Source organism: Lissotriton vulgaris, chromosome 2_1 (assembly GCF_964263255.1).
Source record: "Lissotriton vulgaris chromosome 2_1, aLisVul1.2, whole genome shotgun sequence".
In the NCBI taxonomy this organism is placed as follows: domain Eukaryota; kingdom Metazoa; phylum Chordata; class Amphibia; order Caudata; family Salamandridae; genus Lissotriton; species Lissotriton vulgaris.
The window spans coordinates 1621198159-1621218195 of record NC_141687.1 but is presented as its reverse complement, the minus strand read 5'-3'; the positions used below and the strand labels follow the sequence as shown (position 1 = coordinate 1621218195).

The window sequence follows — 20037 nt, the reverse complement described above, 5'->3', positions numbered from 1 at the left end:
ATCCCTGGACAATTTCCGGGCAGTAGAGGGCTCTACGGTAGAATGTGAATGTGTCTGCAATTTTCTGTGGCTTGGTGACTAACACCCTTGAGTCTGTGATGATAACAGGAATGGTCATGCCCTCCTCCCTCTGCCTGAACTGCGGCGCCAGTAGCCTTCCCGCCTTATCTCACTGTTCGTAGTGCCAGTATTTCAAACTCTGCAGCGCATACTTAGCTTTGGAGGTAAAAAGAGTATTGAGGTCCATACGTGCCTTTTCCATTTCACTTCCATTGTAGGTGCATCATGAGAGGAAGACATTATGAATTCCAGGAGTGAAGTCAACAGGTGAGGCAACAAATCGATTTTTGCTAATAACCAATAAGCTTGCATAGTTTTGTGAAAATGAACGCTGTCAAGTCACATCTGGCACACTCAACTATAAGGGTAAATCAGGTCACCAATGACTAGCACGTCACGGATAACAGGCATTAAATGCATTCTATTGTCATGTTAAATATATCTAATTGCTTACCACCGTCTCTCCAAACCAGTGACCGCTACTCAATAGGCATTTATAACAAATTAGAAAATACTGCTCCAAGAGTGGAAATAGCTCATTGATATCTTGAAAGACATTGCATTGTTTATTTTCAGAATGCCAATACTCTTCAAGGTCTCTGGGTGAGCTGGAGTTATTCAGTTTTTTGGACGGATTGCCATGTTTGATGAACAGCAAATTAAATAAAATTCAATGCGTGTCAGAACTTTGACCTCCGAAACAGAACAACCTCGATCAACCACTATTTCGACCTCTCTCATTTACTATAGAAATGCCCACAATTTCCACCCCTTTTCCTTGACTTTTATGACCTCGACCTGAAATAACATATGTCACATAGTATTTAATCCTCTAATTAAATAATGTATTTTTGCCCCTCTTTTTACAACCCCATTTCATGTTATTCTTTATTTCCCACGAGTATTAAAAAATATATTGCACGGTGTAATTGAATCAATAATATTTATAATTAGAAATATATATATACTCTTTTTTTTCCAGACTTTTGTTCCCATTTTATTATTTCCATAATGTTAGTGTCCTTTTTTATTTTAATTTACTTTCAAGAGTTATCTACTCATTTTATTTACCTCTGGGGCAAACGTCGTTTGCACCACTGGTTATTTTTTTATAGAAATCAGTAAATTCCCACAACAAAAAAGTCAGTTTTCCAAGTTAGATACATTAAAATACATTGGTCGAAGCTACAGTGCGTTTGAAGATATGGAAAGCCCGAGTTCATTGGGGAAAGTTCCAGTAGGTCAACGTCATGTTGTTGGACGTTCCGGGAGTTCACCAACAGAAGAGAACAATGAGTTACTTCACTCGCCGAGCTCCGAGAATCAGACCTATTACACCACATGCGAATGCAAGGGCAGGACCACTACTAAATCCAAATGTATGGGTATTTGAGGTTTTCCTCATTCACTGTTTATACGTGCCGGCGAAAAAAACTATTCAGAGTAGCTAAATGAGGTATTGCGTTCATATTAATTGTGCTGTTCTTGTTGTGGGTTTACTTTGCAGATTTCATCATGATAAAGACAATCGGTGACAAATGGAGTGAGCCACTCTTCCGTTGCCCTACTTCCGGCCACAGCCTCTGCCTGTTAAGGTATGCATGGCGGTCCACATAGGCCCACCAACCTGTATTTTTTATCAGTATTGTAGATTGTATTGCATTGTAATTGCAATTATACAGCGCTTACTAACCTTAACAAGGCATTCAAGCACTTTCTGGTGGTTAGCACCTCTGGAACTCAAGTTTAGTGGTTAGTGCAGTGGTTATTGGTTATTATACTTATCATTTATTGTTTGTGAATGGGATAAGACTGGTGCTCCAAGGATCCATTACATGCCTCTACTCTAGTTTCTTTGTGGTTGATTAAATTAAGAGGATCTAATGGTTGTCTTCAGTGGAGGGTTTATGATGTTCAGATGAGAGTTTTCCGCTTTGAAGCTGGCATCTCATTCTACATGCTGGAACTGTGTGCTGCTCCCTCAATGCAAGGTGTCAAAGACAGCGCAAAGGCCTATTTTGTTGCTGCCCAGCCTTGTCAAATAAACAAACTTTCAGAACTTTGCAAAGTCTGTTTTGCTGCTCTCAAAAGGCGCTTTTGTGAGGTAACTGGAAACATTTCCAGGTGGCAAGAAAATAGGTCAGGAGAGGAAAAGGGTTGTCTGTTTATAGAACAAGTAAATAAGGACAGCAGCTCAGGGATGCTACCTGGAAATGCATGTCTTTCTGTAAAATGTCCCTCATCAATGCAGCGCTTGTTTCTCTTTTATAGCACAGTTGAGGCAGGCGCTGAGTACGAGTTTATCCAGCCAATGGTCTGTACTAAGTTCACATTAGCTCCTAAGGTGTCATGAGTTGAACTTAATGGAAGTCCACAAAAGAATCCATTGCCAACCACCAGATTATGGAGCCTTAGAACCTGTAGAGATGCAGTGGAGGAGTGTTTAAAAAGGGGCTCAGGCCAATTGGTCGAAAGATTAATAAAATACGAGAAGGTTGTAGTATCCATGTTAAATGCAGTCGCTAAATAGAACTGGTAGCATTTGCACTTTAAAGGAAGACACTCCGTATGTGTCAGTTAGACTGGACATTAAGCTGCCGAAGCAGTTTGTCTAGAAGATATACTCACCACACATGAATGGCAAGGATAAGGATGTATGTTGGGTCAGCAAGTCACCATGCGAGACTCTCTCTATTATCTACTCTATCTAGGTGTATAAGAGCTTGTGGAGGATCAATTAGTACTGTCTATTTCATCTGTTTTTCACCTATTTTGATCAAAGTGTCCGTGTTCTTAAATTTTGATATTTGAGACATGTATTTTTGGGCATGCACAGTGTAAATTGACAGCCGTAAAGGGGTCGGATGATTCTTACATATGAAATACAAAGATATGGATGGATGTTGGGTTCGCAAGTCACCATGTCAGTCTCTTTTTATTTAGTGTTCTAGTTAGGGGCAATATAGATTGTGGCAGACCAAGTAGCCGTGCCTCTTTCTTTTATCTGTTATGTACTTATTTTGATCATTGTGTCAGGGTAATCAGATTTTTGACATATGCATATTGTATGCTTCGCTTTTATATATTCCTTAGCTTTTATATTCTTTGTTTCCCATCGGTATTGACTATCCCGTGAAGATTTGTAATTTTAATTAATCGAGTAAATAAATGAGGAACTTTGAATGAAGCCTTCTGCAAACTATGAGCTTTGTGAAATACTCTGAGGTCTGAACTTCCCGACTTGGAAGGCCTTCTTCATGAGTTGTATTGGGAAGGCAGGGGGGAGAGAGAGGAAGATTCTCATGGAGCTCTGCAAGTGCTGTCGTGGAAAAAGGAAGATGCAAGGTGCAGAGAGTTACAGTGGAGTAAGTTAGCAGCAGAAGCTAGGGAACGTATCGGGATATCAGAGTTATATATCTGGACTGCAGAGAGTACGACACAACCATTTTTATGATGAAGGCCCGGCAGCTTCCCCAACAATAAAGTTTTGTAGAAACCATAACCAATCATCCATTCACTGACAAAGTCAAAGGGCTGGTGGCCAGTGCCAGACATATTACCTTGGCCAATATTTCATTTTTCCTGCTTTCTCCCCTTTGTTGCTGTTTTCTATCTTTCTCTTCCTACTTCTTTCTACAGTTTCAACCTTCATTTCTCTTATTCCAGGTCAAAGTCTGCTGATGAAAAAGAAGTCCCACACCCAAGAACATGAGATCCCGGATCACAAATGGCCTACGCACTTGTGGTGGAGGCCTTGCAGAAATTTTTCCAGGGTCGGGAGGGGGGGTCTAGCCTGGCAAATGAAGGGGCATGGCTAATGTTAATCAATAGGGGCGGGGCTAAAATGGCAGACAATCAGGGTTGGGTACTACTCAGGCCAAGCTGAGAAAAAAAGTGGTAAATTCTGCATTTGAAACTGGACAACAATTAGAGCACACATGAACCCTAAAATTACCCCCCTGGCCCCTTAAAACTCATACATTCCTTGACACCTAAATGTAGCCCCTTGACACCCCCCCAAAATCCAGAAACCCCCTGGCCCCTACAATTGAACTCTAAAATGCCCCCCCTTGCATCCCAAAACCCATACCCACCCTGAACCCTAAAATTACCCCACTGGCACCCCAAAACCCATACCCACACTGAACCCTAAAATTACCCCCTGGAACACCAACACCTATACCCACCTGGAACCCTAAAATTACCCCCTGGCATCCCAAAACCCATACCCACCCAGAACCCTAAAATTTCCCCCTGGCACCCCAAAACCCATACCCACCTCGAACCCTAAAATTATCCCCCTGGCACCCCAAAACCCATACCCACCCTGAATCCTAAAATTACCCCTGCCCCCCAAAACTCATAGCCACCCTGAACCCTAAAATTACCCCCTGGCCCCTTAAAACCCATACTCGCCATGAACCCTAAAATTACCCCCCTGGTACCCCAAAACCCATACCCACCCTGAACCCTAAAATTATCTTCCTGTCACCCCAAAACCCATACCCACACTGAACGCTAAAATTTTCCCCTTGCACAGCAACACCCATACCCGCCTGGAACCCTAAAATTACCACCTGGCACCCTCTGAGGCTACGGCCATAGAGCTCCTCTCTACCTCCCTCTGAGGCTAGGGTTATAGGGTACCTCTCTGCCTCCCTCTGAGGCAAGGGTCATAGGGTACCTCTCTGCCTCCCTCTGAGGTTGGGGTCCTGAGGCACCTAACTGCTGCCTCCCCCTGAGGCTAGGTTCCTTGGATACCTCTCTTCCTCCCTGAGAGGCTATGGTCATAGGGTACCTCTCTTCTTCCCTTTGAGGCTATGGTCATAGGGTACCTCTCTTCTTCCCTGTGAGGCTAGGGTCATAGGGTACCTCTCTTCCTCCCTCTGAGGCTAGGTTCCTTGGATACCTCTCTGCCTCCCTCTGAGGCTAGGTTTCTTTGATTCCTCTCTGCCTCCCTCTGAGGCTAGGTTTCTTGGATACCTCTCTGCCTCCCTCTGTGACCCTCAGGAGAGTCCACAAGTAACCTGCGACACCAGTACACCCTCGCACGTGAGTACTAAGACAGCTGTTCTATGTGCATGTGTGTAACAGCATCTTTTTAACTTAGGGTCCCTCTCTTCAATCCATATAAATACTAATAAGCCCACTCATTGGCACACACAATCCTGGGGGTTCCTAGCATTTATTGTACAAGCTGATCCCGGAGGGGCACCTTTGTGGAGAGTTCAAGATTTGACTTCTCCATTTTAGTTACTGAAGGGAGCAGCTATCCTGTTTAGCGAAAACAAGTGAGTATTTGCAAATCCAATAGTTTGTTTGAAAATGCTCCTTTAATAAATGTGACGCGTGTGTGTGTGTTTGTGTGTGTGTGTATATGTTTGTGTGGGTGTGTGTGTGTGTGTGTACACATGTGTGAATGTGTGCATCTGTGTGTAGATGTGAGCATGTGTGTGCATGTGTCTGAGTGTATGCACCTGTGCGTGAGGGTGTGTGGTTGCATTTGTGTGTGCGCATGTGTGAATGCGTGCATGCGTGCCTGTGGGTGCACGTGAGTGCATGCGTCTGAGTGTATGCACCTGTGCGTGTCTGGTTGCATGTGTGTATACGTGTGTGTGAATGTGTGCATGCATGCCTGTGTGTGTATGTAAGCATATGTGTGCATGCATCTGAGTTTATGCATCATACAGAATGACAATGGGCTGGAGGGGCTGCAAGGAGGAGTGCGAGGCGCCCCATCAGGGAGTTAAGGCCTCTCGCAGCGAACAGCTCTACTCCATGTGGGACCCAGAATTACGGACAAAAGGCGTCCATAAAAGCATGGGCGTCCGCAGGGGGGGCAAGGACAGGCGCTCCAGAGGGGGGGGGCAAGCGCCCCTCCTTGCCCCCCCTGCGGACGCCCATGTTCGCAGTAGTGGTGGGACCTCTGTGCTTCAGTAAACCATTGTGGGCCCCCAGTCACGAGTGCGGGCCTCCACCACAAGTTCAGAGGATAAACACACCACTAGAAAACACCTATACAAAATAGGCACTAGTTAGATGCATGGCAGATTTCTAGGCTAATCCGAGATTATGTAAATGTGTTATTATTTACATTAATTATGTGTAAATTCACTGCAGCGGTATTTCCTCTCAAATCTGCACACGTCCTGCCATCCTGAACCTACGATAGACACCGATAGGTTTGGACTCTGCACTGATTCCCACAAACAGTTTGCCTTCTATAGGAGAATTTTGTGGCACTGCATTAAACTTGCATCCCCAAGATGTCTCTGTAGCAGAGAATCTGCTGGATATAGGCTGGGAGTGATGGAGAGTTTTATGGAGGGAATGTCAGAGATATATTCACCCACCCCAACATCTGGATAAAGCCCGGCCTCATAATCTACACACTGTCTTCACATTTTCCAGTCTGCAAATGTATATGTTAATGTAGCTGGTTTTTTAAAGCTTTATTATCCACACGTAATGCACCAATGTACTATCCAAGCTGTTATCATATGTTTATCATACATGTATTTTTTGTACAGATGATATATAGGCTCTTCGAGGCGGCACTTCATGAAGGAAAGATATGAAAATGGCAGTGCTGAACAACTTTCGAGTGCAATTAAGGAACATGCATAATATAACATGTCAATCCTACATATTACATATGAAATATATGCAATTATATTTACACACTTTTGGGTCCTACTTTTGGGAGGTCGGCCTCACAGGGAAATTTATACTGGAGGTTTGCCCTATGAGAAAATCTCTCTCAAGACACCACTGGCTCGTAAGTATGCAATAGCACAAAGCTTAGCACCACGCTAAAATTGTCCAACTTCCATAAAACCCAGCTTTGCACACAGGGCACAAGTCCTAAAAAAAGAAGTGGGGGGACGCTGACGTCACGACAGGAAGTGACGTCATGAAAGGTGGCTTGCACTCAGTTGCAGTTTATAGTTATCGAGCTCCTGGTAAAATAAGTGGGGGGACGTGATCCACCCACGTGATACCCCGACTCGAGCCCTGGTTGCACATTTCTTTAATGTTCGATCAATGTAGCCCTGCAGATTTTCTCACAGCGCTGCATTGAGAGAAAGTTAGTAAATCTTGGCCGTAGGTTTCTGGCATGTATAGACCAAATAAATGTCAATATTTATACTATTAAATAGGAAAAGGCTGACAGCAGGAGCTCTTTTTAATGTTTAAGGCCCCTGACACTGTGCAGAAAGAGGTACACTGATTCCAGGAATCCTACAACACATTACATTTCAGTTGCTGATCGAGGCACTGGTGTTTGACAAATATGTCTGACAAATCTGCCTGGTCAGATCTGGGAATAAATAAGAAGGCTAGTTTACACTTTAATATACCCCCATACCTCTTTAATGCCTCCCTCTTTCATCAACCTCCTAACTGATGTGCCTAGAGGCTCCTGCAGTCAGAGCTGGCTTTAGGGCAGTGCTACCGGTGCAGCCGCACTGGGCGCTGACCATTGCTGTGTTTAGCTATAACTAAAAACACCTATGGCAGAGTTACTTGTACATCCAGTTTTTAGGCGGCATCAAAAATATCAAGATAGCTCTTGTAATTAATGTTCCTGCTAGAGAGAGAGATCAGAGTTTTGTTTAGTGGCAGTTTTGATTTACCATAAAGTAGCACAGAGTGTTAATAGGCCTAGTGCAAAGAACGCGTACCATGCAGGTCACAAATCTGAATTTTATGTGGATAGCTGATGGATTACTGCTTTAGTCACAGAGATTATTTTGTTACCTCTGTTCATAAGATACAACCCTAATATAGAACAGTGACTGTAATGAACTGTCATCAAAGAGCTGCATGCAAACTGCATAAAATAGGTTAGGGAGTTATGGTTTTCTCCAGTGTTTCATTATCTATTCCTTATGATGCTGATAATGGTTTGTTTGAGTAGATATACATTCTTATTAGCAAAGCCATCCTTTTGCAGCACTTTAAAACAAATGAAATGTATGTTAGAGGGGCTATGGAGAGAGGAGGAGAACTTTTGTCAGGTGGTAGTGAGCGATCCCGAGGAAGAGGTAGTGGGGGGAAGAGGGGAAGTGGGGGAACTAAAGATTAATTTTGCATTGGGCGCTAACAGCAATAAAACCGGCCCTGCCTGCAGCAGCGGCGGTTTTACCATTAGGGCGTTTGGGCGTTGCCCCACCTATAATTATCAGGCAATTTATTCGAGCGGCGCGTTAGTAAAAGTTTTATAAATTAACGCGCCGCTCGAATAAATTGCCCGGTAATTATTGCCCTGCGGCCGTGGTGTGTGTCATGGACATGGACAGTATGCACTGTCTGACACTGGGTGGCGCTGGACTGACTCTGTGCCGGCACAGTGCGCACTCACTGCGCATGTGGTGTTTGCCCGGCAGGGCTTTTTTAACTAAATAGCTATGTGGTTTTAAAAAAAACCACCGATTAGGGGTTTGCCTGCCTAATGCAACGTACCCCATTGCTGAAAAAACGAACGACGTTTTTTCAATGCTCAGCCCAATCCTGATGCTACTCTCTTTAGAGAGCAGCTCTCCTCTAAAGAGAGCAGCATCAGGATTGGCTACTACTGTCTCTCGTCATCGGCAAGTTGGCAGCCATCAGTCTAGGCGCCAACGGGACCCCAGAGCAGAGATGGTGCGGACCCGGTCAAACGAAGACGAGGTAAGTTTTTTATTTTATTTATCCCCACCCCCTGGCCCCCACTGTGAGCGAGCCGTGACTGTTAGGAAGGTGTCCTGGTTAGTTTGCAAGCGAGTCGTGGTAGGGTGACCAGATTTCACGGATTTGCCTCGACGTTCTCGGTGTTCAGAGGACTGTCCCGGTGTTCTCTGTAATTGTTAAAATACATGGTTTTGGGAACAAAGGCCAGGTCGTCCTGTAAATGAGAGTTGAAAGGTATACTCTCTTTAAGTAATGTTAATGTATCTGTTTCAGGGGCGCAGGAGGACGCCAGCTGCGTGCACGCGGCAGCAGTGGGGAGACAGAGGGGGGCTCAGGGTGAAGGACGTGCCATAGGTAATGTTATGTACGCTGCCGCGTCGCTGGGAATACACAGCTTTTCAAGGCAACGCAAACATCGGGACAGAAGTAAGTCTATTTTTATGTCTGGACATTCATAGATGTTGCTTATCAAAATCTGTTCCCCCTAGTCGTGGGCATAAGGTTTTAAGATGGCCCTCACATCAGTAATATCGGGAGGCACGTACATGGTTATTGATGACATCTACCAAAGGGTTTCTAATTAACTACTTAGTCCCACAGTGTTGATTTTAGTACACTTTCCTGTGCGTGAGTGTGTTTGTGTAGCCCAGGGCATTAAACATGCATCACAGCCTCTTTCATATATGCGCACATTTGGTTAAATGTGTTATTGACCACAATGCTAATTGAACAGTACGCCTGCTGGGGGCATTTCTTCGTAGTTGCCCTGGTTGGTCCTTTTTATGGTGATTATTAGATTGTATTTCTGCTAAATTTTTGTGGTAACTTGCATTAATCCTATTCACAACTGCAGCGGGCTCGTCACATTGCAGTTTGTTTCTTTCTGCTTGTTACCTCAGTGAGGCAGTCGGGCAGCATTGGCGGTGGCGGGAGCAGCCTATTTTGGTGTGGGCAATATCAGGGCGAGTCTTGCATTTTGGGGGGCGCGTCACCTGGGTTGGTAAGCACATGCAATGGCTGGGTGAATGCCAAGCAGCGTTGGGCTGGGTTAGTATCTCACTAGGGAACCAGGTTCGAGTCGCAGCAGGAACGCACAACATCCTGTGATTCTTGGCAATTCACTCAACCCCCACCCGTGCATGACAAATAAATGGGTCAAATATGTATCGAAACTGGTGCTCAAGTGAAGTGCGCAGGTGAGTGAGTCCGAGGGTGGGCCCTGCACGCAGGGCTTTAAGTGGGATGAAAAAACTGGGGTCTCTCAAAGGGGTCGTGGACTATATCATTAAGGGCGTGGCTTAAAACAGGCATTTAAAAAAAATCTGTGCTCAGCATAATTGGCCACCCAACTGTTCGGGTACGCGCGCCGCGCTCGCGAGCTACAGTGCGGAAATCATTTTCCGCCCTACCAGGTTCAAATGTCACCAGCCGCCACTGGCCTGCAGTGTTTTAGTATGCTATATAAATGCCCTCCGGTAGTTGGTCAATTTCCTCTTGTCCATTTTTCCTTACCAACTAAAAGCTGGAAATAGGGCAGTCAAAGTATGAGGCACGAAGCAAGGGTTCCCATAACATAAAGAATAAAATTGATTTGGAGTGAATGATGCTCGTGGTTGATGAACCACGTTCTACCTTATAACCCTCCAAGGGTAATGTTGACTCTTCCACCTAACAGCCCCAGAAGGCAAAGTATACTAGGCAATTCTGTGAGCTCACAGCAGTATTTGGCTACTCTGTGTCCAATGACAGTGGCAACACTAACTGCCCTTAATTCACCTAGACCCAGGAGACCTGGCATGGCAACCATGCACACAAATCTCACATTCAGTGTACACAAACACACGTACAGAACGCTGTGCACTCTTACCGAACAAACAGTCTAAAAGCAAATCCTGGTCCTTGCGCCCCTCAGAGGCACGTGGCAACACATTTGCATTGGCAGCCAACGAGCCCAGAACAACGGGGCAACGCACATTCCAGCGGGGCAGCAGGGCTAAGAAGCAGCGCTTTTAGAAGGCACGTGCTACGCAAATACCAACTGCATCGCATATTTTGTAAGGGTTTACGAGTGAGAAGTCGCGCGTGCCTGTGGCCGACACGGCCATGTTGAGGGAATATTCTAATGTCTCTGCGTGCCTGGTTGCCGACCTGGCCTGCTGCTCGCACACTGCTGGGATTCATGCAGCTCTTGGTGCAGCGTGGCCAGGTATGGTCAAACAGCCCAGGTGCCAAGGAAAACCTAATTTGCAGCCCCTCGGTTCCATTCCAGGGTAAGGATGGCACTCGGCGTTCTGTCACTTCGCGAAACACAATGTTCAGCCAACATCCGCCCTCCGTTACCTGTGCCCTGCACAATCACACTGGTCACGGTGAGGAAGCTAGAGCAGCCAGTAGCCTCAGAGGACCCTTGGAATGCAGGTCACCTTCGGCGTCTACTGCAGCGCGAGGCTGTGGGAGGAGAGATCTTCGCGCGCCGCTGTACGTCTGCCTGCGTGGCTGACTGGCTGCACCTGTGTGGTGCGCAGCGCGAGCACAGCGTTCTACAATGCGCGCATCTGCAGCTAAACGTGACGGAAATCTGCCGGGGTGCGTCATCTTGAAACCGGCCAGCGTGATATACAAATATTTCAAGCGACTAAGATTTTCTTTTTTTTGTCATCTAAAGCTTTTCATTAAATTGTCTTTACTAACTAAAAGGAAAATGAAAACACATTTCAATGAGACCTTCCAAGCCCATTTGCTTTCATTTAGAGAGAGTTTGCCGTTTTCAGGTGTAACGGTTAAACAAAATGATATCCCTATAATCGAATTATTAAATTATTTATCTCCTCCCTCAGCTCCTTGGTGAGATGTACTAGATAGACACTGGCAGGCATGGGCTAGAGTGGTTGTATCCCCTGGAATGTGTGCTATCTTCCTCTCATTTGGAGTTGGATTGTGTTCCTATAAGGAGACATGAAGCGCCCGTGCAGTGCCCTGCATTTGCACCAGACATCGTTGCTTTCTGCCCAGCAGACATCTGAATCTAGAGCCTAGCTCTGATGACTGCCTACCACCATCGGCATGGTACAGAAGCGTGACAACGTCCACAACAAACACTGTCCTATGAATCCAGGCTCACCAGGTATTCAGTACCACTTCGTAGCTGCCAATGCTGACATCCAATTCTCCCATGCCTGGCAACCTGCCATTCCCTTCGTTCCTAACCTCCAATAATTGAAGGATGAAATAATTCCATAGTAGTTTAGGATTTAAAGGTCTCTTAGTTATGCCTGTCTTCTCTTTTCTCAAAATTCTTGGGAGATCCCCAGCATTCCCCTACTCAGCCAATTATGCTTCTCCAGAGCTACTGTTGCAGGGCTACGTGACTTTAATTACAATTGTTTTCCCTGCCACGCCTGTCAGGAGCTGGTTTAATTTATTAGTTCTCTCAGCTGATATTAGCTATATTGTATCTCACACTTCTCGTGCACAGCAGTCCCATAGGGAAAGTCAATGGAAGGAATACACTGGTGAATAACTCAGTCTATAAAGAGGACCAGGTCCTTCTTGCGCTGAGCTGTGGCAAATAAAAAATAGGTTGTTTGAGGCTGATCCCTTCGGAGAACCCTTTTTGATGGCTTCTTCCCATATTCAGAACCCAGCAGAAGCCCTCACTTCACCTCGATCAATGGTAGTACCTTTCTCCTGCCAACATTGCCGATCCCCCCTCCCCCACGGAACCCAGCCCATACCCACTGACAAAAGAGAAATCCAATGCCTCCTGATCAACTCCAGATCACTCCATAAACACGCCACAGAAATCTGGGACACTATCACCTCCCCACCCCGATGTCGTCTTCCTCACTGAGACATGGCTCAACCCTGCTTCTGCACCAGACATCGCCACTGCCACTCTCAGCAGCTACAGGATCATACACTGAGACAAAAAATACAGAGGTGGTATAGCAATCAACCAAAAAGAGTCCCTCCACTGCGCAGCAGCCGCCAATGACACCACCCCCAATATGGAACACCTCAATTTCAAACTCAACACAGAAAGCAAGTCCACCATCAGGGGCACCGTCGCATACAGACCACCAGGATCACACCCCACCTTCTGCAAGGACATTTCCGACTTCCTACCCCCCCAGCCATTCTCTCCGAGACCTTTATCTTCCGTGGAGACCTCAATTTCCACATTAACAACCGAAGCGACGCCAACACTGCAAACTAATTAGAGAGCGTGAACATCCTCGGCCTCACCCAAATTATCACCGACCCCACGCACACAGCGGGACACACTCTGGACCTGATCTTTACAGCCAGCCACGGAATCAAATACTGCCACACCTCGGAGATCACCTGGTCCAATCACTCAATCGTCCACTTCTCTATCCCCACCACCCCCAACACCGCCACCCCCACTGCCACCGACCAGAAAAGCACCACCCATAGGAGCTGGAGCAAGGTAACAGAATATCTATGGGCCAACACCCTCAACACCTCACTCTGGACACCACCACTGTCTCAAGGTGACCATCCAAAATTTCAATACCTGGATCACCAAATGCGCAGCCCTCAAACCTGTAAAACAAGGAAGACCCTCCAAACACACCAGCTGGTTCACTCCTGAACTAAAATCTCCAAATGAAATTGCAAATGACTAGAAAGAATCTGGTGCACCAAAAAAACACCTAGCGACCGAGCCAACTTCAAAGTAGCTCTCAATAAATATAACATATGCCTGAAATATGCCAAAAAGGAAGCCCTAGCCACCCACCTCAAAGCTAGCTCCAACCATAGCAAGAAACTCTTAAGCATCATCAAAGAGTTCACCAACCCCTTATTAACCGACAACACCGTAACCCCCTCGAAGGAGCTCTGCTGCACCCTCGTGGACTTCTTCTACAACAAAATTGCCTCCATCTACGAACACTTCGACCAGCAACTAACATGTGGCACCATTGATGAACTTCTCAACAGCAATGACTCTACCTCAAACACTATAATCGCTACGTGGGATCAGCTAACCACACAAACCACTTCTACCATCATGAGCTCCATCCACTCAAGAGCACCCCCAGACCCCTGCCCCCCACCACATGTTCACCTTTGGGAACAAACCTGTTAGACCTGGGACCATTGGCGTGGGTCTCCCTTCATTTTTTTTCTGTTGCCTCTTATGTTTTTGCTGGTTTTAGATGCTTTTGGGCACTGTGCCACTGCTGTTCAGTGCCACAGTGCAAGTGCTCCCTATGGTAAATTGATGTATGGATTAGTGACTTCCTGATTGGCTTGTTTGGTTTACTTGTCAGAACCTAGTACAGTGCACTGCTTGTAAATCAAATGCTGCTGGTGGGCTTGCAGCACTGATTGTGCCATCCACCAGAGCAGCTTGTAAAGTGTGTTTCAGGTCTGCCATTGCAGAGCCTATGTGCAGGCTGGTACTGCCGTGTTGACTGGGCAAGTACACCCACTTGCCAGTCCCTGAACTTTCCATTTTATACGTATTAGTCACTCCTAAGGTAGGCCCAATTGCAAGGTGCATTGTAGGTAAAAGGTAGGGCATGCCCTGATGTGTGTGGCATGTCCTAATAGTAAACTACAGCCATTTTCGTTTTTCACTATTGCAAGGCTACCTGGTCTCCATAGGCCAGAATGGGCAGTTTGAATATAACATTCTATAATCCTAATTGACTCAGGGAACTAGGTAGAAATTCGAGTTTAGTATGCATGAACTCAGAATGATAAAATGCATCTTTTAGTGAAGTTGATTTTAAGATTCTGTGTTTGGAAATACCACTTTTAGAAAGTAGGTATTTTCTTGCGTAACTATTCAAGCCTGCCTCGGCTAGGTTGTGTATTCCTTGTCTGGAGTTTGAGTGACAGGGGCTAGGGGATTCCAGGAGACAGGGTGATTCAGCACAGGGCTGAATAGAGAGATCTGCATGCAGATGGGAGGGAGGAGTTGCACCTGAGCCCTGAATAGGGCTGTGCCTTTCCTCCACAATGCTGGCTCCACCTTCTGTGGTGCGTCTGATGTCCCTGGCCTACACTGTGAAAGGAAAGAAGGAGTCTTGTCAACAAAGTGCTCCAGAACTGACCATGACTGGTTTGGACTAGGCAAAGGCCTCTCTACCTTAACAGAACAAAGGGAAAATGAGTATAAATATTGGGACCCAGACCAAAGAACTTTTGATCACTTCTGGGAATCAAGACAAACCTTTGCTGAGGAGGAGAACCAGGAAGCTGAAGGAGGAGACTACACCTGTGCTGTGTGTTTGGGGGTTGGCCTGCAGTGGTTGCTTCATTGCCAAAGAAAGGAGAAAAGGACTGAGTGCGCTTTTTATCAACTTGAAGAAGAATCTCCAAGGGCTTCAACTAGAGATAGGCCTCCTGCCTGAAGTCTCAGGGATACAAGACTTCACCAACCAGCTCTTCCCTGAATTCCCTTGCTGGGAATCGAAGTGCCTGCTGTTGTGCAGGGCCTTCTGAGAGACTGCATCTCGCTGGGAGCTGGAAGCGCAACGCAACGACGAGAAGTGTGTCACTGCTGCAGCAGCTGTCGTCACAGCGCCGAAGAAGCGAGCCGTTGCTGTCGCTGTCATCATCACATCGCGGAAGCGCAGCGCATCACCGGAGACGCGTGCCTCCATTGCAGAGGTCGACGTCGCATCACCGGAGAAGCATGTCGCAGGGCCTGTCGCGGCTCCAAAGATCAGCGAGTTGCCGCACGGCCGTCGGATGTGCACACATTGCATCAATGTTGTCACACCGTAACCATGACGCCTTTTTCTCGCATCACACCAGAGAAGAGTATCCCATTGAGGTGCCATTTTGTCGCATCACACCAGAGAGCAGTAAGAAACCGACGCATCACCTCCCCACACAGTAAAGAAGCGAGCATCAACTCCACTGAGCAGCAGTAAGGAACAAACCCATCCACTCCCCTGAGTGTAAGAAGCCGACGCATCACCATTTACCTGCTCCCGTTCCCAGCTAAAGTCCCGGTGTAAGCAATAAACAGACAACTCTCCAACTACCTAGAGATCAACAATCTCCTGGATCCATCCCAATCGTAATTCCGCACTAATCACAGCACAGAAACCCACCCTAATCGCAGCCACAGATGAAATCTGATATCTCCTAGACCAGGGAGAGACCACAGTTTTCAACACTGTGTTTCACTACTCTTACAGAGCGTCCATCAGATGTGGATCCAAGGAAATGCCCTTAATTGGATTGCTTCCTTCCTCATCGGGAGAGCCTAGGGTGTACGCCTCTCGCCTTACACCTTACGCCTTATGTATTGAACCCTGTTCAATACATACATGCCCCCCCTGGCCACGCTGGTCAAATCCTATGGTTTGAACACCATACCACAGGGCTTTAAGTGGGATGAAAAAACTGGGGGGTCTCTCAAAGGGGCGTGGTCAATGTAATTAGGGGCGTGGCTTTAACACACTTACGCCAAAAATCTGTGTTTAGCATAGTGTGCCGCCCGACTTGTATTTTGCTGTTCCTGTCATTGCATCCAAATATGTGAGACAACAAGTCGCATTACACCTACAACAAGTAAGGACTATTGGCTTTGTCAATGGTTATCAGTTCCATAAGATAAATAAGCTGCAACTATGGCTGGTTACATATAACATTGAAAAAGCTTCCAATTGAAGCCCTGGTGACCCTACCGCAATGTTGCTGCTCTTGCGTTTCAGAAATAGAAGGGAAATCCAGAAAGAAAATGACTCTTTAAAGGATTTCCCTTCCCCCACAACGCTCACCTGGCATGACGTCATGCCGTAACTTCTCCCCTAGTGAGAAGTGAGCAATGTGAGCACGTACACACCGATGTGCCTGCTGTCTTGAAACGGGTCTCTATCAGGCTCTGTGCGCCCTGGCACTTTTTTCTGGACTGCACTGACAGCAAACTGCTGTTACTGCAGTCCGGAAAAAAACGGAGCGCCTGTGCCAGGGCTCAAAACAGAGCCCGATAGAGACCTGTTTCGAGGCCCCCTTTAAAAAACTGCCGGTGCTCAGACCCCTTGAGACCCGGCCCACTTAAAGCCCTGCCATACCATATGCTGACGACTCTCAGTTCATCCTCTTCCTATCCTCCAACCCCCTAACACAAAACCAGGAATGACTCCTGCTGGCCAGCGGAACTGAGCTCCTCGCCCACTCTCACAGACCACACCAAAAACCTCGGCATCATACTCAACAACAAGCCAATTTGGAAGAAGCACATAAATGTTGTGTCCACAGCCTGCATTCTCACCCTCCGCATGCTCTGGAAAATATTCAAATGGCTCCTCATCAACACCAGACGCACCGTCACCCAAGCTCTCATCACCAGCCACCTGGACTCTGGGAACTCCCTCTACGCTCATCCTCCCTCTCCCTTGCTTACACGGTCTGCTTCCGCAGAAGCAGCGGCCGCACCTTCTCCTACCTGGCTGCCAAGACCTTCAGTGGCCTCCCACTCTACCTCTGGATTTATTCACCATCTAGAAGTTCAGAGATGGCCTTAATACCTCAGTGTTCAACTGACAACTCCCAGCAGCAGCCCCACCTAGCACCTGGACACCCTCATGGGTGATGAGCAGCGCTCTAGAAATCGTTGGTTGCTAAATTGAGTGACACGCTTAAAGGCGGAGGCAGGGTAATTATTAACACCATCAGGCTAATTTCTCCTTAGGTTGAGTACCCATCTAGATCAAGGTTGCTTCACTTGCAGGTGTTCATATTTCTTGTTATGAACGTGTTCAAAGGTGAAAATGCTTTTGTTAAATTGTATTGATACTTTTTGTGGGACAAATCCTTTCTCTCAGTCACTCTGTATACAAGCAATTGATGCTCAAAGGCACCTCTACACATCTGCACAGGGCTGCCAGAGGGACATATCACAGGACAGACCCTGCATTCCCCTTGCTTGGAGGTCATAGCTGGCTGACAATGTTGGGAGAAGAGGATTAGCGAGAAAGGAGGAAAAAGAGGGTGAAGTGGAGTAATAGGGAGTGGAAGAGAAGATCCAGGATGTTGAGGAGGAACACCAGGAGGAGGAGAATTGGGTATAGGAGGCGTGTGATGGGATGGATCAGGAGCTGTTGGAGGACTGGGAGGAGGATGAGCATTAGGACCACTAGGAGGAACAGAGACTTCAGCACCAGAGCAACCAGGAAGATTGAGATCAAGACCAGAGGACAAGGACCTGAAGAATCAAAACCAAGAAGACCGAAAGCCACTTAAACCAGAAGACCCAGGAGGAAGACAAGGAGGACTAAGGTCAAAAGGGCTGGTACCAGCAGGGCAAAAACCCTGATAATCAGGTCTAGGAGTGGTCATGACCAGGAAGAGCTGGACCAGCAGGACCAGGGCAAGGAGTACCGAGTAAATTGGGAATTGGAAAAGGAGAATAAGACCAAGACTACCAGGCGAACAGCTGGACCCAAACCATGGTGCCCAGGTTAACCAGGAAGACAATGAGGATAAGGACCAAGATGATCATCAGGATCAGGACAGGAATAACCAGGATAGGGGGAGAAACAACCAGGAGGAGCAGGAGGGCCAGATGAAGGAGCTCCATCATGAAGACCATGGTCAGAATGACCAAAAACAGAACAACCAAGACGAAGAGAACCAAGACAAATAGGAGGTCACCCATGAATATGAAGGGGAGGTCAGAAAGGAAAAGGAGTAGAACCAGAAGGAGAAGATAGATGACCAGGGTCAGCATGAGAGCCAAGGTTACTGAACATGGACCACAAGCAGGTGCAAAACTAGAACCACCAGAATGACCAGCATGGCAGCTCTATAAGGCTAAAGTGAGCTAATATTGCCACAACCAGGATTTCCAAGGGCAGGGCCAAACCCATCACCACTAAGACCATCAGGAGTGCTAACAACAGGGGGATCAATACCAAAAGGACCTGGACCAGAAGAACTAATGAGTAATGTTAGGAATAAGGGGAGAAAAGAGTGGATCAGTAGACGATGAGACACCTTGAAGATCAAGAGGGTCAAGACCAAAAGATCCAGAACCAAGAGGAAGAAGCGTGAGAGCACTAGGTCCATCAGGAGAGCCATTGGGACCAGGGCCAGGTTGACCCCGAGTGATTCCATGACACATGTATTATGACATAACCTTATTCACAGAGGTCATGCTTCTTCTATTTGTTTTCCACTTATTAATATTTTGCTACATCCCCTTTAGAGTACCCCATCTTTATCAGCCCACTTGAAGTACTGGAATTACCTTCACAACAGTGACCGCGAGGAAGATAATGCTGATGCAGATTAGCATTTTGATTGACTTCTGCGGCGATAGGACTTGCTTGCTTGGAAAGTAATTCTGAAATAGAAAACAAAGAGAATCTTTTGTCTAGCTGAACAGTACATGTAACATAGATGACTGGGTTGGGCCCCTAGAAAAAAGACATACATACAAATTGAGGGTCAGAGGGTGAACCTTGTCTGATTGACTCAGATACTCCAATTTAAAGGTTAGACCAACGTGTGTGTTTCAGAAAGATAAGCTAAGAATGTGCTGTGTTAAACTGTAAATTGTGCTCGCTTGGGGGTGTTAAAAGGGGCTTGGATTGAATTTTATGGGGATTCAGGTCTTCCACGTTTCTACCTCCTACCTCCTGTTCCTCTGCCCTCTCTCAATCCATCTGCCCCTCTACGAGATACTCTTTTCCACCTCTCCTGTTCTCCTTCAGCACTTATATGAGGTGTGGCCTAAAGCACTATACAAATATTCGAAATAACATTTGCATCTTTGCAAGTCATCACATAATTAATGCCTTGGCTCCTACAGCAATTATGTTTTGCAATGTGTGCAATATGGGCACAGTAAACATAAACAAAACATACACATGAAGAATAAGAATGTGAATCTTTGTTATGCAAGTCAAGTTGGACTACAATGATTCTTCTGTGACCCTCAGGGTGACATTTGTCAATCAGCGCCGCAATTGACCTACCATGTGTTTCATACACCTGAGGTTGAGGTACGCAGGGATTTCCATGTAGGAGCTGCACAGGGTTAAGAGGCTGAGGGTGAAGTCCACTATCTGCATGGCTGTGAAGGAGTCTTGCGAGGATGGGCCCGTCTAAAGAAACAAAGGAAATACAACTGTTTGATGGAGCTTGGGTTTGTTGGGCGGTGCGCTGGGTGCTACAGGCCTGTGTGAAGCCCTGTCAACGTTAAACAGGCCCTTCCATACATTCATTGCCCTTGTCCTGTATGCAGCAGTGTAAGGCATAGACCATGGCCCCTTGCTGAAAGTCTTTGAGGGCGGCATCAAAATATGACATCTT

At 46.5% G+C, this 20037-nt stretch overlaps 1 protein-coding gene across 1 annotated transcript in view; it reads right to left on the bottom strand.

Annotated features, from left to right (window-relative positions):
• LAPTM5 (lysosomal protein transmembrane 5) overlaps nucleotides 1-20037 on the bottom strand; it is a 185820-nt gene that overhangs the window by 29634 nt on the left and 136149 nt on the right. Inside the window, exons 5-6 of the mRNA XM_086957509.1 lie at nucleotides 19701-19829; nucleotides 18971-19066 (exon numbers count right to left, since the gene is read on the bottom strand). Coding sequence (XP_086813635.1) covers nucleotides 18971-19066; nucleotides 19701-19829 — 225 coding nt within the window. The remainder of the gene's footprint in view (nucleotides 1-18970; nucleotides 19067-19700; nucleotides 19830-20037) is intronic.